Source organism: Eleginops maclovinus, chromosome 22 (assembly GCF_036324505.1).
Source record: "Eleginops maclovinus isolate JMC-PN-2008 ecotype Puerto Natales chromosome 22, JC_Emac_rtc_rv5, whole genome shotgun sequence".
NCBI classification, from domain to species: domain Eukaryota; kingdom Metazoa; phylum Chordata; class Actinopteri; order Perciformes; family Eleginopidae; genus Eleginops; species Eleginops maclovinus.
In genome coordinates, this window is record NC_086370.1 from 9,710,493 (window position 1) to 9,736,623 (window position 26,131).

The following is a 26,131-nucleotide window of genomic DNA, read 5'->3' on the forward strand; positions in this document are numbered from 1 at the left end:
CTTAGCCAATAGCAGAGGTGGAAAGTAACTGTAAGTACATTTACTCAAGTACTATACTTAAGTACAATTGGTTGGTACTTGTACTTTAGTATTAGTATTTCCATGTTATGCTACTTTGTACTGCTACATTTATTTAATACTTTTAGTTACTTTACAGATTGGATTAATGATATGGAATATAATCAACACTTAAATCAGACTTTAGTTACACCTGGAGTAAATTCACAACCTACCCTGCAGTATACAATGTGATTAAAACTAGCTGCACCTTTACCAGCTTTGATAACACTTTAATGCATCAATATTTATAATGAAGACATAAACTATATATTATTCAGAAATGTACCAATCTGCAGAATAATTACTTTTACTTTTAGTACTTACTTAATATTTTTGATGCTAATACTTCTGTAGTTTTACTTGAGTAACATTTTGAATGCAGGACTTTTACTTGTAACAGAGTATTCCTACCCTCTGGTACTTTTACTTAAGTACAAGATCTGAGTATTTTGTCCACCTCTAGACAATAATCAAATGCATTTTTTAAAATTCATTCTTCAGCAAGATTTGTTACAGATTGAATCATGTTATCATTTTGATTAAAAAAATATGTTAAATTAATCTGAGAGTCTGGGTAAGGGAAACGAGCGCTCCCATCCAACATGCTGTGGGCGTGACCGTCGTTGCTGACGTCATTCAATGACAGCTAGCTGTCAGAAAGTGAGTTCATTCCCTCGAGCAGAGGAGACCGAGCGTAGTCGTAAGGTTTTTGCCCTTCCGTTGATATCTAGCACCACGAACCAGCGAGACAACGGACAGACCTTTACACCGAGCCCGGCCATGGACGAACAGGCGGGGCCCGGCGTGTTCTTCAACAACAATAACAACTCTGTTTTAGCCGGCGGTGGGAAAGGACCGCTGCCTGATGGCGACGCTGGGGAGGCGGCCAGGGCGCAGTACAGTATCCCGGGGATCCTGCACTTCCTGCAGCACGAATGGGCCCGTTTCGAAGTAGAGAGAGCACAATGGGAGGTGGAGCGCGCCGAATTTCAGGTGAAAGCCACTAAATATTACGTATACACGGTTATATATTTGTGGCATAATCGGGGAACAGCGCTGCTTCCTTTTAGCAACTATCATAGAGTTTCTGTGTTTGATTGTACTGGTTACTAGGCTAGCTTGTTAGCTTTAGCTTAGGAGCTAAAGGAGCTGCAGCGCCCTCCTAACACGACTGCACGACGACTGTTTGCGACCTCTTTACTATGACTTAAGCTCCTAAACGTGCTTGCTTCTTTTACGAATTGTAGGACAGGTGATTAGAGTAGCGTTATAGCTACATAGTGTTAAATAAATGACCGAGTGAGAGCTACATTTACTTGCATAGTAGTGAATGTGTAATGCTAAGACGTTGCATAGAAACAAGCAACTGCTACCTGCCTACTTATAGCTAATCGTAAAGCACCCCGCCTTGATTTATATTGCATTTTACTTCCAAGCCAACAAAAACAGACGTAGTGGGATTGATATTAGCTTTGTGGAGTGCTTTGATCACTTAAGAGCTATCAAGTACGACACCTTACAACATAAGACCATTGACTTAGTTTACCTTGTTTATCTATCTAATCAAAAACTACCTGCCATGATACATCCACTAGTAAATAAAACTCCCTGTCTTTTGATTAAAGGCCAAAGTCATAGATATTGCTAAATTGGTATATATATAAGTCTAATTGACTCTATATTTGACTCGTACTTGATGGTCATACAACTCAGTTACATTGTGGCATTTTGAGTACATCTTTGGTTAAACATGAAGATAATGTCTTGCAAATACCAAAATCCACTGTGAAATCTTTGTTTTGTTTTCCAGCTCAAGTACACTTTTTCAATGTTTGATTGCATTGTTTGGCAGTACTGTACCAGTCATTTCACCATATCTTTGCAGGTGAATTGGCTGACAGGAATATTGTCTATAATGTTGCCATAACTTGCCTTTAGAAATTACAATGAGTCTCTACAATAAGGAAAATGATTCGGTCACCATGTGCCTTACTTTTGTTATCCAGCAATTGAGTTTAATTGTTGTGGTTTATTACTATTTATCTTAATCTCCATGCCAAATGTTTGGATGAAAATGCTTTTTTTCTTTCCATCATTTTGACCTACTTATGTGGCCATAGTTGTTGGATCAGAGACAAGAGACAACACATACACTCTCTGACCAGCATCAGCAGCTACATGGACACAATGACCTCATCCAACAAAAGACCAGAGGGAGACACTGCATTGTTTTTAGATTGGTGACGTATGCTCTGCTCAGTGTAGTAGAGGTTTGACTCATCTGGCTCTTGAAATAAGCTTCCTGTCTGCTGCCATGAAGCAAGCTTATCAGTGGAGCAGCAGCAACTGCGGCAAAGCACAGTGAGGTTGCTTAATGCCTCATTGGGTGGTTTGTTTGTGGCGGCAAAACAGTGCGCTCTCAATTTGAGTTCTTGTTTTTGTTGCAACTAACCCAGAGTATGAGGCTGCTTGATGTTTTGAACATAATTGGACCTGCATTAAAACATCTGGCTTACTCACAATTGTACTCTAATGCTGTAGCACAGTACCAATCTGTATAAGAGGTTTCAAGAATAAATTCTCTCTTTTGTCAGCTGTGACCATTACTGTTGTTTCTCATATAAATATTCACTGTGCCAGAGCTGTTGCACTATACTGGAGCATTATGACAACTCGGCAAATATTGGAAAGCTTTGAAAAACCACAGGGGATGTAACCTTGCTGTGTCCTTGAGGGATATGTACATATTGCAAACATATACAGTACTTTTACCTATAGATGCTATTGGATTAACTGACAGTAAAGAGACCACACAGTGTGGAAGAAAAGACAGATATGCTTTTTCTAGATGAACATAAATAGACATGTATGAATAATAGAAAGTTTTAGTGGGCAAAGAGCCTTGATGGAAGATGCCATGCAGCATTTACTGTACCGTATGTTCTTTTTGGTCCACTTCCTTCTGCAACATGCTGCTCATAGTGCTCATCGTCATGTCCACACACTTGTGTTTTAATCAAAGAGTCAAAAGGCATGTTATCTTACATGGTTTTAGATCAAAGACACTTAGGATTAGTACATAGAGCGGTTTCACAACCAAGTGAATTGCCTCCTCCCAGGATTGTTTTCCTTGGTTGCGTAGACGTTTAATGAAAGACAGTTGAAGCTGTGTCTTACGTAGCTGTTTGGGAGGAAGGCAAACCCCAGGGCTTGTAGGAATGTCGTCCAGCCAGCCTGTTAGGTCATGCTCAGTCAGAGCCACTCCTCTCTGCTGGAGCAGCACAGAAACTGTACTGTATATGCCCGACTTCTCCTGCTGCTGTGCCCTCTGTAAAATGCATAGACTGCTGTCAATTACAATTAGACTCTAGTTGAGTGGTCATTGTTAATCAATTGACTCAATCAAGCTTATCTGCTTAGCGAGTGATAGGTTACAGATTTATTTAGTCAATTAGTTGTTTTTTCTAATGCTTTCTCATGCAGAACGAGTTATTTCCAAGTAACTTATGAGCACATCCCTGGTACACAAGATCTAAATTGTTGCTTTGACTTTGTTGAGTTACTCAGTTTTAAAGCTCTGTCAAATAAATCCACTAATAGATCAATCAACAATCATATGAGAGTTAGTCAACAAATTATTTTGAAAGTCAAGGACAGCCCTACTCTTTGCAAATAGATGATATTTTGTGTTTGCAAATAAAGTCATCTTTAGTACATTTAGAACAAACAGTGGACGATGGTTAAATCAGACTCTCTATTAAAAGGGATAAATATAACTCTATGAAACTGAACAATAGGATGAAACTGTGCACAGTTAAATGCTTAAGCAAAGCTTTTTTAAAACTTTTACAGAAATCAAATGTTGGTCTAAAGTTGGTACTATTGGAAATATCAACTGAACAAACTATGGAGTCACAGTTACGTTCTAACCGCTGAGTAGACTGCAGAGAGCCCAAAGAAAAACGAATTCACAGACTATTTAGAGTCCAATTGCATCGCTGTGGTTCAATAATGATCTCGGGTCACTGACGCTTTTCTGCACTGGAAAACAAATTAAAAATCGAAGGGTATTTTGGGGGAAAATGGGTATTACAGTTTTTTCCCCCGCTGTGCAACACAGTGCAGACATTAGCTAACTAGATGTTTAAATCATGAAATGATTCTTAAATCTATTTCACATGTATATAATAATAATAATAATACCTTTTGAACGGTAGTTTATATTGTGATATTGATTTGATTCCCCTGCCGTACTGATTAGCACAGATCTTTTCCAGACCGGATGACTGATATTGAGTCAAGTTACGCCCTGGTCAGGCCAGCCAGTGCTTCAGTGTGCTCCATCTGCCCTCCAGTTATGGGGAAATCCCTGCTCCTAGGGTATCTCTTTGCCAGAAGTATCTGACAGCAGCCATAACCTGACACCAGGAGAAGGTTGAAGGTGACTCTGGGTGTAAGGTGGCATCTATGCGGGTGCAGACTGCACACTTATCTTTGAATGGAAATACGTTTTCTTGTATGTCTAAAGAAAAGGCTTTAACATGAGCACAATTGTTTTGTAGCTCATGTTATTACAGTTGTTTTCATGTCTTATGGCAGCGTACTCCGGAGCAGCCTAGAATTATCCTGCTTCGGTCAGACTTATTACTGTGATCTCATGTTTACTTTTACTAATGATAAACCCTGAGGCATATCTAGTTCAATGGCACGACGATAAGCAGGACTGAACCAATGCACAATCATACACATGCATGCACAGTGGCATTCAGAAATTCCAATATGGGTGTCACCGCCATTCCTCAGTTGATACTACGTCCACCCCCAAGCTGCAGTTATTTTTGTTTGCCCTCCCAGTGTGTGCCTCAGAGTGGGAAAGTACAAAACAGTACATGCCTCCTAACCAAAAATATATACCGTTTCCCCAATGATGTTGCTCTCATATAGTGACAGAGAGAGTTGAGGCTCCACAAACAAATGACCATAGAAGCTACATAACTGCTCACATCCTTTCCCTAAACCAGACAGAAATATCTCCATCACCAGTCATTGATTGAGACAGACTCCAGTGATATTCACCACAAACACACTCATTGTAGTCCATATGACATAATCACTGTACAGATAAGGGTGAGAGATTTAAACAGACAGGGCCTGAAGGGACTCTTGTTTATTAACCAAAGCCCGGTCTTTTCCTCTACTGTCCCTGTTGGACTCCCACCAGAGCCTCTCTCTCTGCTGCAGAGCGGCCTGTTAATTCCCCTCGTTCACACTTACAGCCTTCATCTGTCTACTTGTGTGGGACAGCTGCCTGCTTGTGCCACAAAGTCGCCTGCCTCCCCCAGTTTTACAGCGAGTCTGAGGTCGCCAGTCTGTCAGAGTTGTAAATTGGTGTACTCACCAGATCTAATTGCTGTTGTCTCAATGTGTTGATTATATTGTTGTTTTCACACAATTGAATTTCTAGTACATTTTTCCACAAAAAAGACTGGATTTATATTATTTTTACTTCATTGTATATTTGTTTCAAATTAGGCCGAAACTGCCGGTCAACTTTTTCAATTAAAAAGAACGTTTTATTGTTTTTTTTCTACGTCCATCACTGAAATATTGGAAAATGCTGAATAATTTCCGTCCTGGTCGTTTCCTTGCATCATATTATGCAAACTGGGGACCTCTAAATACCCAAAATTGAGCCACATCCGACATGGAGTGTCAATCATAAAGAACAATGTCACCTGTTCAAATGCGCCCTGCTTTTATTTGGGAAAGTTCTGTCCGTCCTTTTCCTCTCATTTGATGTTTTGACATGGGGAACTTCACTATTTGTCTGAGATGCTTTACTCTCTTTTGATAAACTACATAAATGCTGATCATTTCTGATACTGACTAGAAACAGGACAGATCTTCAGACTTATAATTTGAAGACTTTCTACAACATCTGGGTTTTCCCCTTAGCCCTGCAGTGCATCTTTACCCGCTTCGTTGCAAGGCTGTTGTAAATGTTGTTTCCAACATACTTCTCCCAGCGCCACACCTTACTAACACTACCTTATTTGTCAGAGAAAATGCTGATGTGCAAAAATGTAGCTCTTTGCCTGCATACAGTTTGTGAGTGTGTGCATGTCAGCCAAGAGCCTCATGTTATATTAATGCAACAACATGGGATGCACCCTTGTCCTCAAGGAGCCCAGCATCTTTGTTCGCACCCTCTGTAAAGTAGCACTGCAGTGTCAACTTAACGTCAGCTGTGTGACGGCAAAGTGTAAAATGAAACTCAAGTGGAAACTCGTGATGGGATGGAAACGACAACTCTCTTTAAGGAAAAGAAAGAAGATGTAAACTGTGAGACATCTCTGGCAGTGTAAAGATCTTCTTTAGTTTCTTGGGTTTTGTACAGAGATGAATGGCACAGTTGGTTCATTCCAGATAACTGAGCAGAAAATCTTTATTAAATCCCAGTTTGAGCAGCTCACCGTCTCACCCTGGCCCCTCAGAGCAATCCTTAATCTGTGCCTGTGGACATGAGCCGCTGGATCAATGTGCGCTGTCTGCATTTTAAGGGGTGAGCTCCAGCCACCATCACAAGCCTTCAGTATTTCACCGTGTAACTCACTGCACTGTGTCTATGGGGCAGTGGATGGCCCTCACAGTGTGTGTGATATTCACACCTGACAGTTAGATGGTTTTGTAATACCTTTGCATACAGTATTCATTATGTGGCCTTTTTCAGAAGCTCTCAGACACACTGTGTAAAGATGTCCAGTTTTATTGCAGAGACTAAAATTACCCTCTGAGCAGAAACAGATGGATGTGAAACTTGGGTTTTAAATGACTGAAAACACTTCAGCAAGTTAAATGGATAATCCATCTAAACTGAATCCTTTAATTTCAGAAATCAGTCATTTTATTAATCTTGCCCACTCTTTTGGACTGAGTGATGATGTTAACCTACTTAAATGGATCTGTTTTGAGAGGTTTTGTTGATCTTAGGTGATAAACAAATACAACATACTCAGCTGTTGCCATGTCAAAGTCCCTGGCACCCAAGGCACTGGTTCCTTTTGGTTCCTGGTGCCTTTTCCCCCCTTTGCTACTAGTGTAATGGCATGTGCGGAATGTACTTGGATAGTCATCAGGTCGGCCATCATGGTGCTCAGTGGTTTGCGGTAACTGAGAGTAAATCCGGTGTTAACTGAAAGAAAAGTTGTTTACTTTGTAAACGTGGGATAAACGACAGCCCTTCTTCTTCAGCCCTGCCCGCGGCCAAAGGGCCAGCATGTGTGACCATTTTGTTTGTGTTCAGGCCCTGAGGTTTATCTGCTGCTTTTCTTTTACATTTGAGGGAGCTCAGTTTTGCCACTGCGGTGCACTGGATTTGAGTTCACTCTGGCTAGATTAAAATGGCTTCATTGTGTTGTAGTTATCTTTGGTGATGACGCAGAACAAGTCTAGAAGAAAACATGTCTGGAATCCACAAATCTCTACAATATCATTGATAGTCATCATGCGATCATTGACTGCATTTCGTGGCTTTGTTTTCCTCTTACTCCTGCTCTCTGTGTAATTCACTTCCAACGATGTGTCCCTAAATACCCTAAAAGTTTACTGTTAATGTCGTGCTAGTTACAGAGCTGTAAAAATTAAGAAATAAAACAGTTTTTCCTTTCAGCTTTAATTTAGTGGTGCAACAGCCAAATTTGACGAACCTATCCCGACCTAAATGGCGCTAAAAAGGGATATAGAATATTTACTTCCTTCTAATACCTACCGTAATTGCAAATAGCTATCTATATCTTTTTTAATCCATTTTGTGTTTGCCGTTTTATGTGTTTCTGTCGGTTTACTGATTTAATTAAGAGAAGAAATTGATATACAAACTAGGGTTGACTTCATGCCAAAGTAGAAGGTAATGTGACCTTCTTACCTTAGCGTACCAGCATTTAGCCAGTGACTGGTGTTTATTTTCCTCCCTAGCCTTTAGCCTCTCTCTTGTGAGTCCTTTTCCTGTCTCTGAAAAGCCCTGCGCTGTGGATGGACACCCCGCTCTACTTGTCTCTCACTCAGACAGACTAAGGAGCCCTTATCCAGCGACCCAATAATGCAGGCAGTGTGAGGCCGGGAATTAAATGCTTCCTGTGTCTCTTTATGGCCCGAGTCGACTCATTGCATTCCTCCCAAGGTTAATGTTTGATGGCGGAGAGATGGCGAGCCAGAGATTCACAGAGCTGCACTCTTCTCTGTCTCTGGCATCGCAGGACGCCAGGGGTCCCTAGGCTAGCGCTTTATGTGGATACGGAAGTGGATAGATGCTCGCTATATCAATCAACGCAGATGTATAGTTTTATCACAGTGAACCAGGAGTCAATGTGCGTCCAAATGAACAGCCTAGCAAGCTGTTCATCCACTTTGTCATCCTGTGCACTCTTGATGTTGGGCTTTAGTGTGTGGGCAAGCTTTGTCTCTCACTGTTAAAGTCAAATAGTTGTATTTTTAAGAAATCCAAGCACTTTTTACAGGTCATTTATACATGTTTTTGCCTCTCTGCTCAGCATTTGAGCCAGACATATCGACTGTGTTCAGCTGGACATCAAGAGACATTTAATGGAGAATAGTTTTGCAATTTGCCTAATGATTTGTTGGTTCTGCAGCCCAGTGACACAGTTTTAAAGCCATGGTCCTCACCAATATTTGGATTGGAGCCACTTTAGAGTTAGTTATTTTGGGAGCCACACAGACTGGCACTATCCAAACAGGGATCAATTTCCATATGTAACATTTTCCTTATGTGTATTTGTGTCCATTTTCTGTGTCTTATCTCTTAAGCCAGTTGTTCATTACTTAAAAACCTTCTTTCCCATCCGGCTACAGATCTATGTTTTTCCTCAGGTAATAAAGGTGAATGGCACACTCCTCTATGACTTGCCTGGTCTGCACAATGTTGATAAGCCACCTTTCTTTCTTGTTATGCCTTCCCGGTTCATGCTCGATAATACTGCCTCTGAGGATGTGGAAAGTCAGAAGCGTACTAAACGTTGTTAACATTATTGTCAATCCTGAATGCATTACTATGGATCCAGCTGATGCAGATAAAACTGGGTGAGTAAGACATTGGAGACTGTGCAGAGGTAATAGGTAGAGTGATGTATGCGCTGTGCTGACGCACCTTTTCACGAGGATCAATTGTTGGCATCTGTGCAGACTGCTAGCATGTGACTTGGTGCTGTTTACACATTGTCAAAGTGAGATCCCTAACCCCAACCTTTAATGGACTGTCGCTGGAAGGTTGTTATGGAAATCTTCTGAACTGTGGATAGAGAGAAGTGCTCGTAATAATATGAGGCAGAAGTGTTGTCATGACTCATTACTGCAGGCAGCAGCAGTGCTACTTGCTATCCGTGTGAAACTGTGATCCAGCCCACTCAAACTCGCACCATCCTCTGCATGTAGAGTGACATGCAGGGAAGTCGATATCCATTCTCTGGAAGATGTTAACGTCTGGTTTTATAAACTGAATCTTTCCCGAGCGCTCTCCTTTTTGAAGTCAGACAGATGAAGTCAGGCTTTTGGTGCTTTTATTTATCCCCACCGCTCTTCTGTGCTCATGGTTTACTCAGTTTCAGATTTGATTTGACATTTTTGGTTATCCAAAATAAGTGTCTTCCCATACGTAACTACAGGGTGGCACTGAGAAACACCTCTTGTGCTCATTGTCTTGCTTTAATTTAGGCTACTGAAGCTCAAGAAGAGTGTCATTTTGGAGAAATGGAAACAACAGCATACTTATCCTCCTTTCTGTGAACAGCCTTTAGAAATTTTACCGTACTCACCCTGCTGTACCTCTTGATACTGGACGGAGTGGGAACAGATTTATCGTGTTTTGTTTTGGTTTCTGTCTGCTTCTCAGACTACATGTTGAGAACGACTTTTGGAGAATGTAAAAGCTTCAGCGTCATAGTAATTTCGATTGTTGGTATGTTCTAGGAAGATGTACTCTGTCCTTAGACGTTTTTCAGATTTAAAAGCCTAAATAATGACCTAAATAATGACAACCTTTTTCCTCTTTTTTTTTTTTTTAGTCAGATAGTGACTCTCATGAAACCAGTAAGCTTACAGTCATTTATGTTTCATTTGCAGCTCAGCCCAAGGACAGGGTTCGATGTTTTTGCACAGGGGTGAAATAGATTCCTAACTGGATTGTGACACCGAGAATCTGAAGTGTGAGATGGGCAAAGATTTGCTATAATAATAACACAAGATAAAGTACTCCTGCTGAAAGCTCAGTAATGTAGAGTCAATGCCCTTGAGTAATTGTATCTGCCCTGACGTTTTGTACATGTGTAAGACTGAATTCTTTTGACATAAATATATTTTGGTGATTACAATGTTTGTAAAATACAGTTTTGCGCAATGTGAGATCTGCTCTGTTTGATTTACTGCTGCAGCTCATACCCTGCATGCTTCACTGTGAGCTGGCCACTACCCCTCTCATTTCAACAGTGTGTACACACACACACACACACACACACACACACACACACACACACACACACACACACACACACACACGTGATTGTGTGTGCTACGCAGCAATGCAATGTAATGTAATGCTGACTCAGACTGAGTGTGTCGACAGCTGCTGCCTGTTACTGAAGAGAGACAGTAGTGTGCAGAGGGAGGGGATATTCGATGAGGGAGGGGGCCGCTTAGTGTGTGGGAGAGTGAGTATGTTAGATTAAAATAGAATAGTACAGATTGGCTTTTTATTTCCCATCATGCCACGCATATTGATTTGACATCGTCCTATTTCAGTCCCGACAGAAGTAGTGGTTCTCAGATGCTGCCTCGTGGAGGTTGTTTTTGAAGTCTTTGTTGCGAGCAGGCTCATATCTAAGATGCCAAAGTAGCGGAAACATTGAATCTATTAATAAAGGAATTACTATACATCTTTTACTACTTTTAAAATGAGAACTGACAATCCTATTTCTGTGTTTGCAGGCCCAAATTGCATTCCTGCAAGGGGAGAGGAAAGGTCAGGAGAACTTAAAGAAAGACCTTGTGAGGAGGATCAAAATGCTGGAGTACGCGCTGAAGCAAGAGAGGTGAGTTCCTTACCACCCACTGCTGCCTCAGCCCACCCACAATACACACAAATAGAGCGGTGATCAAAAGCAGTATTTCCATGTTTTTTCACACTCCTAAAAATAAAGTCCTGCTGAAAAGCAGAACATGGCTGTGTGAGAATTCTTCTGGTCAACAAATCCACATCTGCTGCACCTGCACAGAGCTAGCACACTCCAGAGTCAACCCTTGGATAATGCGTTAGAGGATTGCGTTAAAGTTAGCTTCCTACTGTTTACATTCAACGCGTACCGGTCTGATGTCTCAGCTGGCTTCAGCAGAAACAGTATTGGAGTGACAGAGCTGGAGAGATGTCAAAAGAGCCTGGCATGAAAGCTCTGTATGATGCTGATGACGCGTCAGCATCATACATAGAAGGACTTGACGGGAGAAGAGGAATGAGGAATTCTCTTACCACCCAAGACGAGGTCACCGTCGCAGCTTTGTACTTCTAGTAAACCAGAAGACTTGCATTGTTTTCATTCCACTGTGCATTGTCCCCTCACAGAAGCTCTCTGTGGTAACAGTGGTGATACTCTTTGCATTTCCCTTTCTCCTCGTCGTATGGCTGCATCCTGGAACGAGAGCTGTATTGGTGACTTCAACATGTCTATTAATGTGACTTTGAACCATCCAGTATGTCATTCAGTCACAGACTCTGTAGCAGTGGACCTCTACACAAACTGAAGAAATGGTCCTCTTGTATGTGGATAATTCGAAGGATGAATCCAGATCATAACAAGCAGCGTCATCACTTAGATGTTTCAGGCTTCATTCCCATTGATGATAACACAAAGTAATCAAAGTAACTGCTAAAAAAACGGTTTGTTTATTGAGACCTTTTTAAATGGAATCTGAAAACACTTCTTTGTAACAGAAATGGAAAACCAAAAAGCTAAATGATGTTATCAGCATGTCAGTTACATCCCTCACAGTTACAGACTTACAGACTGTCAACATTGATACAGTTTACCTACTGTAATTGTGTGTTCCCACAGTTTCCTGTGGTTAAGTATTAGGGATTATTATTGATAAACACATAGGATTTGTCTAGGTTTGATAGACAACCTCAAGCTGGGAATGTGTGGAATTCTATGAATGCAAAACAAAGCAATGCAGAAATGAAAGTGACTAATCTGCAATTTGTTTGCTGGATAAGTAAAGGTTACAAAAGTGAAAACTGGTACGGGTATCGGATGAAAACGACTGACTGCAGGCACCTGAATTTGATTGTCTACTCTTAGGGTAATGAGAGCATTATTACGTCTGAGGTGGACGGGCTCAGAGGTTGGTTACATTTTGCTGACCTGTGCTCTTTGAGTAATATTGTCATCAGGTCGGATAGGTATGGAATTGTCCTCTGGCTGTTTGTAGTGTGTATTTATCTACTTTTCTCCGGTGAGATCATTGCATACTGGAGCCTCAGGAGCGATGTAACCCAGAATTACTAACACTTGTACCCGGTTGCTTAGCAACAGGTCATGTCTACAAGAGTACTGAAAGCAATTTCAGAAAAGGCTTTCTGAATGTGGGATGTACTCAATTTAAAATAAATTTGATTCGGATGGGGGTTGCTTCCTCTGGATCACAGGGTGAGTGGAGAGGCGGGGCTTTGTGAAGTGAAGGTGTGAGAGCTGTCCCAGTGTTGACTCTCTACTCTGAGGGTGTGTGTGCCGGCACTGGAAGAAACCTCAGTAATGCAAAGGCCGAAAAGACCCAAGACTTGCATTGCTCTTTTATCGAAAATAGCATTTTATATATTTTTTTAGAAGCAGACAGTTTTGTGTGAACAACCGTTCGGGGGAATCATATTGTGATGATATTTCCTATTACTGTTTCACACCATTTTTGCAAAAGTACTAATTTGAATGTCAAACAAATGACAACAAAGTTCTTTAAAGTTTTTCTTTTACATGAGTAGAGTCTAATAATAAATGTGCATTGCAAAGACAGCTTCTAAACCGCCAACATTTGATGGATTTCCTAGTCTTCTATAATAGTAAATGTAATTTATTGTCTGATTTACATAAAAAGTGAAGTGAACTGAGGACCAGGGAACCAGCTAAAGGACATTTTCCACTATTTTCTAGTGGGTCACATTATTAAAAGCTAACAGGCGTTTGTTGCAGCTCTGTTTCCTATATCATGACACATATTTATATCTTTGAAATATTCACTTTAATGTTGTGAAATTGCTTTCCACACAGCCTACATACAAGTGAAGCTGTCTGATAAGAGAACGTGTCTGGGAAAAGTGGAGCAAGTTGGGATGACGTTCAAAGCTTATTATTCAGATGCCATGCATAATGAGTTTTTAAATAGCTTCTTTTCAGACCTTTTTTTCATTATCAGCCTGGATGCTTATTTGTCTGCCTCCAACCTTTTTTTCCTTCTCTCCTTACAGAGCAAAGTACCACAAGTTAAAATATGGGACAGAGTTAAATCAAGGTGACATGAAGCCTCCGAGCTACGACTCAGGTAAGTCAATGGTGTCTCAAACAGCCAACTCCTCCTCTTCATAATAAATCAGTGGGATTGTTGCGTTCACATACCTCGGGGGACAGGATGCATGTGGTTGCTGCGTTCATGCTGCAGCTTGTTTTTCTTTATAGCGTTGCTCTTGCTGTCCTTTCCTGAATGAAGAGTACCATTGTTGTTGTAACGGATATACTTCTGAACAAATATTGAACTGCTGAAAGATGCAATCTGGCAATGTATACAAACCAGTTGTGCTCAAACTGACTTAAAGATGTTTACAGACTAAGAGCATTAATAAGAACAACCATACTTTTACTTACTGCTAATTCACAGAGGCACAAACTATAAACCTGTCATAATAGTTTCCCCAAACTACTGAAACATTTGTTTTACTCTCGTGATATCTCTGTCTAGTATTTCCAGACATGCTAATAGTTAGGATTTTATTTGCCTAGGTTTGGGAATGTCTACTTTGGATATTTATGTATCCACCCAAACATGTGGTGCTGAAAACATTGAACATTTGCATTCAAGGAAACAAAACGGCATGTTTCAAAAACAGTGTTCCTCCTAATTAACATAATCCACAGAACTGCCTTCAGTTATTTAAGGACTATTTCCTTTGCAGAAAGTAGTTCCAACAATATAGTATGTTATGTGGATTATACAAAATAACTGGAGGGATATATATCGATTATTTAAATGTATATAGAGCTGTAACAATTAATCAAATAATCTTTTGCTGGAGAGATTATAGATTACTTTTGTTGACGTTGGAGAAAAGGTCATTTGCTGCTTTCCTACTTTGTGATTGTAGATAGAACTAAACCTCTTTGAATGTTAGCACATTTAAGGAAATCAAGCTGTAGGTAATTGCATTTTCCATCTTTCTTTGACAATTTTCACACCTAACAATTCTTTTATAGGTAATAGGTGAATTCAGATTTGTAAATAAGCACTGTACAGTACAGACACAATTTCAATCTGAATGATCAGAACACTTAAGATTGCATCCTGAAACTCCCATTGCAAAGAAAATTATTATAACAAATTAGACATCTTTAAGGACTTAGATATATTAGAAACCTGATCCTAAAGCTATTAAAAAGGTTTCTAGACTGCTGCACAATTGATGTAGTGGTGAGATTGTTGTAAACTGAGTCAAATCTCAATCTTAATGCCTGTTCATCATCTTAGAAATGTATAATTCACAAAAGCAAAACCCTCACCACCTGACGCAAGTAAGAAAAACACAGATCACATGAATCAAGCTTAACATACTTTAAAAAATGACTGTGAATGTCTGAAATGCTTCCCTCACTTTTAAGTGTTCCCTCTTTCCTTTACAGTACCCAGTTTTGCCTCGGTGTCCTCCCTGTGTCACGGCTCTACCTGTTCCTTGTTATATTATCGTAGTTTAATTGGCCTCTCATGTTCAAGTCCCATCATTAAGTCGAATTGCGACATTTCCTCTCCTCTCCCCTCATCTCTATTCATGAGAGGAGGGCTGTTCAAAGCAGCCGAGCCCTTGAAGTGTTGATGAAGGGGAGAGGTGTTAGGAGGAGGGGAGGGAAGAGGGGTGAGACGAGGGGTGGGAGGTGTTCGTGATGCACCTGCCCGATCCTCGCTCTCCTGAATTGGGCATGACCCACTTTTTGAGTCACCCCCGTCTCTCTGCCCTGCCAAGTCAACCTCTCGAGACACACACACACACACACACACACACACACACACACACACACACACACACACACACACACACACACACACACACACACACTCTCTTTCTAAATCTTATTAACACGTCTCTCTGCCCATGGAAAAATTCCCAGCAGACTTGCCGACAGAGCGCTGACATTGTTTAATATCAAAGAGATCTTTGAATCCCACCGTTGCTTAGTCAGGGCCGTAGACTTAGTGTCATAAACACTATGTTGTTGTTCTGGGTGCTGCAGGCGCACACACACATCTTTGCTCTTCGCAGCATGTCATGGGATTGAACAGCCATTTTGAAGGTGTCAGAATGCGTGATTAAATATCCAGTGTTTTGTTGTAGCATTAAGAGAAAGCCTTTGCTAATGACTCTCTTCTCTGTCTTCACTGCCAGTGCTGTGTACACAGCTTAAGCTCGGCAGTATTAACTGGGATGCAAATACATGGAATAAGGATTGCAATTATTTTGCACATGTTGACAGATCATAACGATGGTCCACATCCAACAAAGAACAAAATATGTGAATGGGCTACAATGTAAATACTCATTATACTGCCCGACTGTTTCCAGAATGTTTGATTTATTTTTATATTGATTCACAGTCACATAAAAAAGACTCAAGACCCTCTTCCACTTAACTCTAGTCCAATGTTGACTTGTTAATAGCCCCCATGCTGAGTGTAGTTGTTAGGATGCTGCTATGCAGGAATGTTTTGGTCGTATTTACAGAGTGGAAATGATGTGGAAGGCCGTGCTGTTTGTGGAGCCCTGATTTGTGTTCTCCTCATTTGCAGATGAAACCAACGAGAATGAGTCTTCTGGATCGCTCAACAATCAGCTGTCCTGGAAACAAGGCCGTCAGCTCCTCAGACAGTAAGAGCACATGCTTTGATCTTTCTGTGACAGACCTCAACCCAGAAAATGTAATCCCTGCTCTGCAAATGACCTGTATCGAGATCCCAAGCTACATTACTCTGCGAAAGTATAGTAATTTGTGTCAGACTTTCATGAAGTATACTACTGGCTCAGAAGTGCTCAGAAAAACCATGTGTAGGAGCTCCCTCACATGGGCTGCAGCTGACATTGCATGCTCTGTTTTGTTTTCTCTGGGATACCCAGCGGGCTCAGTGAAGTTTAGTTATCCTGTCAGCCAACGCTACAGTCTGTGCGTAAATAAACCAGACACCATCGGGCTGCCTCACATCATCGGCCCCAACATGCCGGCTGATGAGGCAGCCAATTTATTCTCGACTCTGTGTCAAGGGACGGATCAATAATGAGCTGAAACACCCCTCCCTTTTTAGTCAGACGCCCCCTCAAATATGGAGCTTCTGTATCCTCACAGGGTCGGTGTAATATTTGATGAATAGCTCATCGTGCCTCAAATAAGCTGATACCATCAGCTAGACTACTGCTGGAAGACATGACACTTTACACAGTAACAAGTACTCGACTATTCCTCATCTCCCACCATGTTGTTGTCTTCGTAGTAAATATTCATTGTTATCAAATTGTTCATTTATGGGTTTTTGCAGCATTATCAAAGACTCATTTTCAATGTGTTTGCATCTTCCCCTTCTGAAAGTCTTCTACTCAACAGTATACATAAAGATGCTGGTATTGGTAACCAAGTTCATTAACCTTGTTTCAGGTACCTGCAGGAGGTGGGCTACACAGACACCATCTTAGATGTGAAATCCCAGCGGGTCCGAGCGCTGCTAGGACTAGCTGGGGACGGAGGCGGGAGGACGGGGGAACGGACCAGTACTGAGCCTTTAGTCAATGGGACAGACGCATCAACAAAGGGCAGCAGAGGGTAAGTGCTCTCCCCTAAAGCTATCTATAGACACAGCTGCTACAACAATATTACAAGTTACACGTCCATTACATTCATTATTATGTCTTAAATGTAGTGACATTTGAAACAAGCCTTGATCATCACGCTGAATTAATGTGGAGGTTGTGAAGCCTCAAATCGACCACGAGTTCTTGTGTCTTCAGTTGTTTTTGATTGATTCCATGTTTTCTCATTGATTTTGAAGTTTTGTTAAGGACAGCCTTAACGTTAATACACCAATATTTGCCACATGTGTTTTGCACTAAGACTGATTGGCTGAATCCCCAATACTTTTTATAATCACTATAGCACATTATTCTTATGTAATGCTTGCGTTGTTGTTCCTCCACAGGAAATCTGAGCTCTCTGACACCAGCGCTGTCCTGGAGGCCTTCAAGTTCATCGAGAATGCTGCAGCAGAGTTCAGCGATGAAGATGATGATGAGGACAGCGACGGGAGGGACAGGCCTCATGTGGAGTCTAGGACGGTAAGGAAACAGTCCGCCCTTATCTCCTGCCCTCAGAAATTGTTGCTATGCTTTTAATAACAGTCACTGATATTTTCCCAAGATCCTGAGAAAGAAGCCCGCGTCTTCAACGACGCCGGCCAGTATGGACACGAGCGAGGACCCTGACACAGAGGAGGCACTTAAGGGCTTTGACTTCCTTTCCAGTCCTGACGAGATGGACACCTCACCGGAGTCCAGAGGCAACGGGGACGGCACAGACTGGGGTGAGTCAGGGGTCTGTCAGTGAAAGAGGAAAGTTGGAATCGTGTTTAGTTATAGTTCCTGTTCCTAGTTATACATTCCTTGCTAATTATCTTCTTCTTTTTATAGTTTGGCGACTGTTCATGGAGTACCTGTCATCCATATCACGCTGTGGCCATAAATCATGATGTTTTGATGTGTCTCTGTTTAACCCATAGTTTGTGATCTTTTCCACTGTGTGTTCCCATAGCCAGCCCGTGACAACCATGTCTCTTCCTCTCCCCTTTGTCAGCAAATCAACATGACTCCCTTTGAGTCTCTGGTCCTTAGACCGAAAGCCTGAAAAATAAATGGGCTTGATGTCATGCAGAGGAGTTTCTTTGAATTTGAACGTGTGTTTGAGCATTTCAATTGTGCACAACAATTTGGTTTCATAAAGATTTCACACTAAGGATTTTAAGATTGGATATAATTACTTACTCTGGGTGTGATGACTTAAGGGGGAATTGGTGGTGAGGAAATAGGGACTTGATAGAAACTCAGACTCAGCCCTATATTTAGTTTGTATTTGACAAAAATGTGTAAATAAAGCAGAAAAATAACTATGTTTCCCCAACAATTCCTTAGATACATCATGACATGTTCAAATGAAAGATTTCCAAACATGACATCAACTTCCCCCCACGCACTCCTAAAAAGATTACACTACATGGTTATCAGTCTAATCTAACTGGGGCGGTAGTGGCCTGCTTACAGAAAAGACGCTCCCTGTCTGAGTAAGGTCTCTGCCCCTCGCCCCCCGCTGCCCCTCCACTCGGGCCTCGACCAGAGCAGTTCCTCAACAGCCTCTCGGTCTGGTTTTGTTCCCCCCTGTATAGAGAAGGACGAGCAAGGTCCCATTTCTGAGGCCTGGGACGTGGACCCGGGCATGATAACCAAACTCAAGGAGGAGTACAGAAAGGAGCGCAAGGGGAAAAAGGGGGTGAAGAGTAAGTCCTCTCAGGCGTCGCTGCCTCCCTCCTCCTCCTCTCTCTGTAGACTTTCAGCCAACAAGCCTCGGATCTAAAACAAAAACATCTTGGCTGTTTTTTTCTCATCTCCTTCTTGAGCTGCTCCTTACTATGCCTTCTACTCAGCATTGCTCTGTCCTTTTGTCTATCATTTCACACTGAATGTCCCCTCTGTCTTCTTGTGAATGTTCTAAATCTTCATGTCCCTACCCAAACACACTGTATGTAATGCCTGATGCATGCTTTATCCGTCCCGTTTAATTGTTTTGTCTTTTATTCATCCTGTTCTTCACTCTGTCAAATGTCAGACATTTATGTGAGGGTTAGTCATGCTGACACGTCCATCCCTGTCTTATCTGGGCTAGCTCTGTTTCCTACATCAGTATGTCCTCGAATCATAATAACACCCCATCTTCATCCTCATCCTCATCTGTCAGCCATGTTGATACTACAGTACTAATCTGCTGATGTAATTTGATGGCAAGCTTTTCCTCCGTGAAGTGACTCAGCTGAATGCTCCTGCGCTCAGAATGAAGCCTCACTTCAGCCTCATTCAGTTAGAGAGCTGTTAGAGTTCACATTAATGGCCAGAGCTCTGCATTTCTGTTTTTTTTTGTGTTCAACTATGATTGAATCATGAGATCAAATAACTCGGTTCATCTCACTTTTTATTTAATCTCAACACCTCCTTTTTACACCTGACTTTCTCCTCCTCTGGTGTAGGCAGGAGTCTATTTTTGATCTTCACACCGTGTTGGTACTTTTATCTCTTTCCTGTGGAAGAGGTTATCAGTATCTGAGTTTTTTTTAGCTGTTGTGCTTTTGCTATACTGTATTTCATTGATTCTAAAGGCCCAGAAAGACTTATGTCAGTAAAATGATTCTGCCACACTTGAATAAAAACATATCTCAACACTTTTTCTACCTTTTCAACTCCTCTAACAAGAACTCTGGTGCTGACTCCTCTTCATTTTCTCTTCTTTTCTAAACTATGATTTATTCATTTGTTCTCTTCCCTTGCAGTGCTTCCTTTCCTCCCATATGCATTCTCTTTTTCAGCTTGTACTCACAGCTTTGTAATGAAATATTTGATTTTTTCCTACTTTTTGCCTTTTCTTTTCTCTCTCTCACTGCTTTCCATCACTGTGTGTCTGTTTGCTAACCCTGTTAACCTGCCTCGTTAAACAGGACCAAACCGGTCCAAGCTGCAGGACATGCTGGCTAACCTGAGGGATGCAGAGGACCTGTCCCACATGCAGCCTCCACCATCCACCACCCAATCCCGACCCAACGCGGTCCGCTTCAACGAGCATGAAGGGAACCGACCTGATGAAGGTAATCCAGAAAAAAGTGTTTTGTTTTTAGTAACATGTGCTTGAATCCTCCTCATCCGTCTATCAGTAGCAGTTTACGTATTTTTTCATTTGTTCTTACCCTAGTTGAGGCGCTGACCTTCCCACCTACCTCTGGGAAGTCGTTCATTATGGGCACAGACGAGGCCATGGAGAGCGAGCTTGGGCTGGGGGAGCTGGCTGGACTCACCGTGGCCAACGAGGCGGACAGTCTGGCGTACGATGTGAGTAGGATGAGGCCAAATAGATTAAAAGAGCCAAGAGACTATATCCTGGGAAAAATGATTTTTGTTTATGTTCTCATGCGAAACAGCTGTCCCACCTCTTGCCTGTGACCATGTGTCACATCTGTGTGTCAAACTGCTGTTTTTACAGACCGCGCCAGGGAAGTCAAGTGTTAGTGCAAGTTCCATTTAAGGCTTATCCATACACACAAACATTGGGCAAAACATTTGGAATACTGAGCGTAGTATGAGTGTAGCTATCAAAGCTATCACATAAAATGGACTTAGGACAGATGCCCCATATATGGAAGAAGGGTATACAATATTAACGAAATCTTTGTAATCAAAAGCTCACCTTCTACTTCAAGAAATTACATTTTGGGAAAAGCTTTCCTTTCATTTAAATCTGTAAAAAGACTGAAAAGCTAAATAAGGCTCATTTTAAGAGTATAATTAAAAACACTTATAATTTGTTAATGAGTTTCTTGATATCCCTTCAGATTGGCAACAATAAGGATGCCATGAGAAAAACATGGAACCCCAAATTCACTCTGCGGAGCCATTTTGATGGGATTCGCGCTCTGGCTTTCCACCCGGTGGAACCCGTCCTGGTCACTGCCTCCGAGGATCACACACTCAAGATGTGGAACCTTCAAAAGACAGCTCCCGCCAAAAAGTAAGTACACAAGTTGATTACAACCATTCCAAACACTTTTCCAGTACAACACAGACACATTTAGTGATTCCTGCTGTTGGTGTAAAATTCGAAAGACAATCCACAGCTTTAAATCCACATTATTTATCCATCCTTTTCTCATCAGCTCGATTAGACACTCGTACTCAGACAGCAGTGTGTGTGTGGTTCAGTGTCTTTAAACCTGTAGCAGCAGACAGAGCATCATTAGAGAGGGAAACTGTTGTTGGTTTACAGTCCCATAAGGAGGAAAGCTTGTCTTTGTTGCTGCTCTATGACACCATTCAGCTGGAGGAAGCTGTCCCCATGTGACAAAGAACTGACACAAGACTCATTACGTAAAGTCACAGCTCTGCTGCCCACACAATCTGATGTAGTTTCAGGGGTGTTAGTTGAATAAAACCTCATGATACAATAGCAGGAAATTGAACAGCCAGTGATGGCTTGAAATAATTCACCTCCTTTCCCTTTGAATCTCATCTTCGACAGATATCAAACGCTAAATATGTCTTCTTCTGCCATCATTGTTTATTGTTGCCTAATATCCGCAGAGGTCTCTTCCCATCCAAAGCAAAGAGACATTGCATTAAACTAGTAAAAGATACTGAATAAAGCAGTTTTATGTTAGAAATCAGTCTAAATCCCACACTTAGGCAGACAGAGAATGTCCAGAATAGGCTCCTAGCTGTATTTATAAATACATATATAATCATATATAGTTATACATTATTTAAATGCAACACTGCACCATAAAAATGTGTTTTTTCCCTTTGGTAAAGTAAGCAATTAAGTAAATTAATGACACTTTCTGGCAGACAACCACATTGGTGATGCTTGAATAAAGGGGGGATACAACGTCATGTAAGGTGACCGGTTGAAATGGACTGTTGCCTTGAATAACATTTCCCAGAGTTTGAAATTTGTCGAAACATTTGGGGGTAATATAAAAACGCAACGCAATAAAAGATATATACCGTAAATCTTTTCAAATACATTTTAATGCCACAAGGTTACAAGTTTTTCCTTTCAAGCTGCCATTGTTGTTTTCCATGTTTTTTCTGTTCCATTAATGAACACATCGTTTGTTTGCAGGAGTGCATCTTTAGATGTGGAACCAATCTACACTTTCAGGGCTCACAGGTAAAAACACTGCGCATAAAATACACGTTTTTCCATCAAAGCATTAGGAGAGGAGCTTTGCTAATTGATTATCATTGAAACCACAGGGGGGCTGTACTGAGTGTGGTGATGAGCAGCACAGGGGAGCAGTGTTTCAGCGGAGGGGTGGACGGGACTATTCAGTGCTGGAACACCCCCAACCCCAACATCGACCCCTACGACTCCTATGGTACCAGCGCCATGTGTTTTAGTTTGAACCTGAGGATTTTAAAATCTGATCACTGTCACTGACTGTCTCTCTGCTTCAGACCCATCCATGCTGCGGGGGGCGCTGTGCGGACACACCGACTCCGTATGGGGTTTGGTGTACAGCAGTGCACACCAGCGCCTCCTCTCCTGCTCTGCAGACGGTACCGTGAGACTGTGGGACGCCAACACCACCTCCCCCGCCCTCGCAGTATTCAACGAAGACAAAAGTACTTCAAACGTGTATTCTTACCTTGTTTTCCTTATTATTGGCTTCAATTGAATAGTCAACATTAATGTACCTGTCTTTCTGTGAACCAGAGCTGGGGATTCCCTCATCAGTAGACCTGGTGTGCAGTGAACCGGCCCACCTGGTCTCATCCTTCACTAACGGAGAGATCGGACTCTTCAACATGGAGACCCGCCAGCTGGTCCTCAGTCTCGAGTCCAATTTGGAGCCGGGTAGGTTTGCAGAGTCAAAGGCTGCTGCATTTAGACCTCAATCAGTAAAATTCTTCACTGGTTTCCAAGCTAATAATAATGAAACAGACTTTATACTTTACTCTATATAACACATTTTGCATTCAGCAATAAAGATGAGATCAGAAAATGTGGCTCTTGAGTAACATCTAGTGGCAGGAAAGGAAGTCACTAGCAGGCATCTTCTGATTTTAAAATGAGTTTCTGTTTTATTACTCCTATGTAAAATAATAAAGTACTTTAGACCAAATTGTGCATAACATAACAATGTTGTATTTTTAGTGTTACTCCCTTTACTCAAAATGCATTGTGTTTCCCAACATTTATGCCCTGTCCATTATCATTTTTTTTAAACGAAAATGTAGAGAATACGCAAACATCTTCGTGACTTTTATCTAATGTAAAATCTATATTAAATTATATTTCTATAATTCAACATCAACTTTATATATTTTCTTCAAAATGCGTTATACAAATAATGTACGTTTGACCGGAAATATTATATACGTCTCCAGAAAAAAACAAGAGACCGCTCCAGATTTTTCTTCAATCTTTATCTCTACATGTATGGCCGCCAATCCAGTGTGTGTTGAATTCCAGCACAGAGAAATGTTGTCAGTAGTTTATAGAATACAATAAAAACATGTAAAAAATCATTTAACTCAAAGACATACTTTCAGACATGTTTAGCTACTGATCTCGTTCAGATTGACTGCCCCCTCAGCTGGTCTGAGTCCCCTCTACTGCTGTGTGACGTCTAATGATGCTTATCTGTTTTGATCAGGCACTCCCTGTCAGATCAATAAGGTCCTCAGTCACCCGACCCTTCCCATCACCATCACGGCGCAGGAGGACAGACACATCAAATTCTTTGACAACAACAGCGGGAAGCTGATTCACTCCATGGTGGCTCACCTGGACGCTGTCACGAGCTTAGCTGTGGACCCTAACGGACTGTACCTCATGTCAGGCAGTAAGTACCAGAAAATATACATTTTCGATTTTTACGCACCTGCTGAATAAACAGAGATGATTCAGTCACTATAATGTTAAGTGGATCAGGAGTGTGCCTTATTTTACTGATAATTATAAAAATGTCATATACTTTTACAGTCTGATCTGTTCTAATCAGTTTTACACTCATCCGTAGAGAAAACTAATGGATGTTCCTAACTCATTTTTAGCTCCACTTTTGCATTTTCGAACTTGTCAATTATACTACACACTTTTACTTCTTTACAAGTAAAAGCAAAGCTTTTGTAAATAAGGCTTTCATATAAAACAAACTGCATGGGTTACAAATGCAAATCTTGTTTTTAAGTCTAAGACTCCTGCTCTTAGTTACTTATATAACTCGTCATGTTGTCTCGCAGGTCATGACTGCTCCATCCGTCTGTGGAACCTCGACAGTAAAACCTGCATCCAGGAGTTCACGGCTCACAGAAAGAAGTTTGATGAGTCGATCCACGATGTGGCGTTCCATCCAACTAAATGTTACATCGCCAGCGCCGGGGCCGACGCTCTCGCCAAAGTGTTTGTATGACGCGGAGCTGCGTCGCCCCCTGCAGCCCCGCTCTCGGACTCAGCCTCCCATGATCAGGGACCAATAGAGACACATGAGTGGGAGGACCTTCAGGCAGGGGCCCAGTCCCACCTCTCACAGCCCACTGGTTTCCTGTCCCACTGGCAGACTATGTAGCCTCATAACGGACCGTGACTCTCCATGACAAGGGTCGGCAGGGAGGGCAGTCTGGAGGAAATCTGCTCTCTTGTCCCCCCCATCTACCATCCAGGCAGGCCTGGGTGTGACCCGCCACAGTGCCCCCCCTCCTCAGACAGACTAACCTCTGTAACTAGCAGGCTCAGGACAAGTGTTAAGAGTGAGGAGTGGAGAAATTAGGTTTCAAGCCGGTCTTCTGCCCCTGTGACTTCACGTGCATCCCAAATCCCTCCCGCCCCTCAACCTTCCCGCTCTCTCATACCAGGTCCGGGCTCTTTTACTCCAAGTCAGGTTTTGTGTTGTGTTGTTCCAGAAATGTGGGGTACTGAAGGCTCACTGAAGCTGTCATGGCAGCCTCTCACTTCTTCTTCTCCTCTGCTTCCCAGACTGACTCTGCTTGCTGGCCTGCCTTTATTTTTTCCTTTTTAAAAACACGTATTGACAAATGTGCCTTTGCTTTAAAAGGTCTTGAAAAATGTTATTTTATCAAGCTTGTTTTGGGGAACAGGGAGGGAGGGGACGGTGGAGAAACGGAGCTGGTTTATCACAATGTTGTCGATTTTAACATTGGATGTAAAATTACAAATGCTTATAATAAACAAAAATATATATTCAGTCTTAAAATTTACTGTGCAGCGTGAGTTTGAGTGCTCCTTTTTGATAAGTGTGGTTGGGGAATCAATTTTGTGCATTTCAAAGCTGGTAGAGTGATACAGACCATTAAATATAATGCCTGTTTGTCAGATTCAAGTAACTGTACACTTCCGAAGTAAGATTGCAAGCATATGTGTCCAAAGTAAACCATCTTGGTTAAATAATTAAAATTCAAACTTCTAGATGTCCATTTTAGGAGTACTAACTAATTTTGGCCAGTTTTCTCTTGTGTGAATTGAATGGCTTGTACTGTATGTAGTTTTCCCCAATTGTGCGGACATGCTCGACTACAATGTGATGTATCATGTCCGGATATTTACAGTAGTCCAATGTTTAGCAGAAATTAGTGCAGTACTGTGGGACTACCTTGAAATAATGAGTTCACCATCCAACACTGAGGGAAGACAAAGAAATGTCTCCAGTTTACTGTGAGGACAAAGCTATCCTGGGTTAAAAAAAACAAGTCAATCAAGATGTTGTACATGTAGAGTGCAGCTTCAAATGAGCCATTTTCTCAGTCACTGGTTTGTATATGAAAGTATGTTCAAAATAAAACCTGCTGTAAAATGTTTACTGGGATCTAATGTTGGTCATTTGGCAAACATGTCATGAATTCAGTGTTTGGCTATGAGCTACAGCTTGAATGCTCTGTTTTGATTAATCTTTTCTTCATTGTTTACATTTTGACTAATTTAACATATACCGAGTTAGCCAT

At 41.5% G+C, this 26,131-nt stretch overlaps 1 protein-coding gene across 2 annotated transcripts; it reads left to right on the forward strand.

The window, feature by feature from the left end:
* Positions 1-713: 713 nt before the first annotated feature.
* LOC134859216 (striatin-like) lies at positions 714-25,989 on the forward strand. 2 transcript variants are annotated; one of them, XM_063875583.1, is made up of 17 exons: positions 714-1,053; positions 11,056-11,159; positions 13,583-13,656; positions 16,165-16,243; positions 17,022-17,186; positions 17,560-17,695; positions 17,778-17,940; positions 18,796-18,906; positions 20,116-20,262; positions 20,367-20,503; positions 21,004-21,179; positions 22,290-22,337; positions 22,424-22,545; positions 22,625-22,792; positions 22,884-23,024; positions 23,827-24,015; positions 24,416-25,989. In XM_063875583.1, the coding sequence occupies exons 1-17, from the start codon at positions 841-843 to the stop codon at positions 24,583-24,585; spliced, it is 2,343 nt and encodes a 780-aa protein (XP_063731653.1). In that variant the 5' UTR covers positions 714-840; the 3' UTR covers positions 24,586-25,989. The 2 variants fall into 2 exon arrangements, with proteins under 2 accessions (XP_063731653.1, XP_063731654.1); XM_063875584.1 differs by lacking the exon at positions 18,796-18,906.
* The last annotated feature ends 142 nt before the right edge of the window (positions 25,990-26,131 follow it).

Bases quoted from the DNA above. Each gene is read 5' to 3' on its own strand.
- LOC134859216 (XM_063875583.1), top strand. From the start codon at position 841: ATGGACGAACAGGCGGGGCCCGGCGTGTTCTTCAACAACAATAACAAC. The intron at 20,263-20,366 runs GTAATCCAGAAA...TTCTTACCCTAG, and splicing joins AGGGAACCGACCTGATGAAG to TTGAGGCGCTGACCTTCCCA. The intron at 23,025-23,826 runs GTAGGTTTGCAG...TGTTTTGATCAG, and splicing joins CGAGTCCAATTTGGAGCCGG to GCACTCCCTGTCAGATCAAT.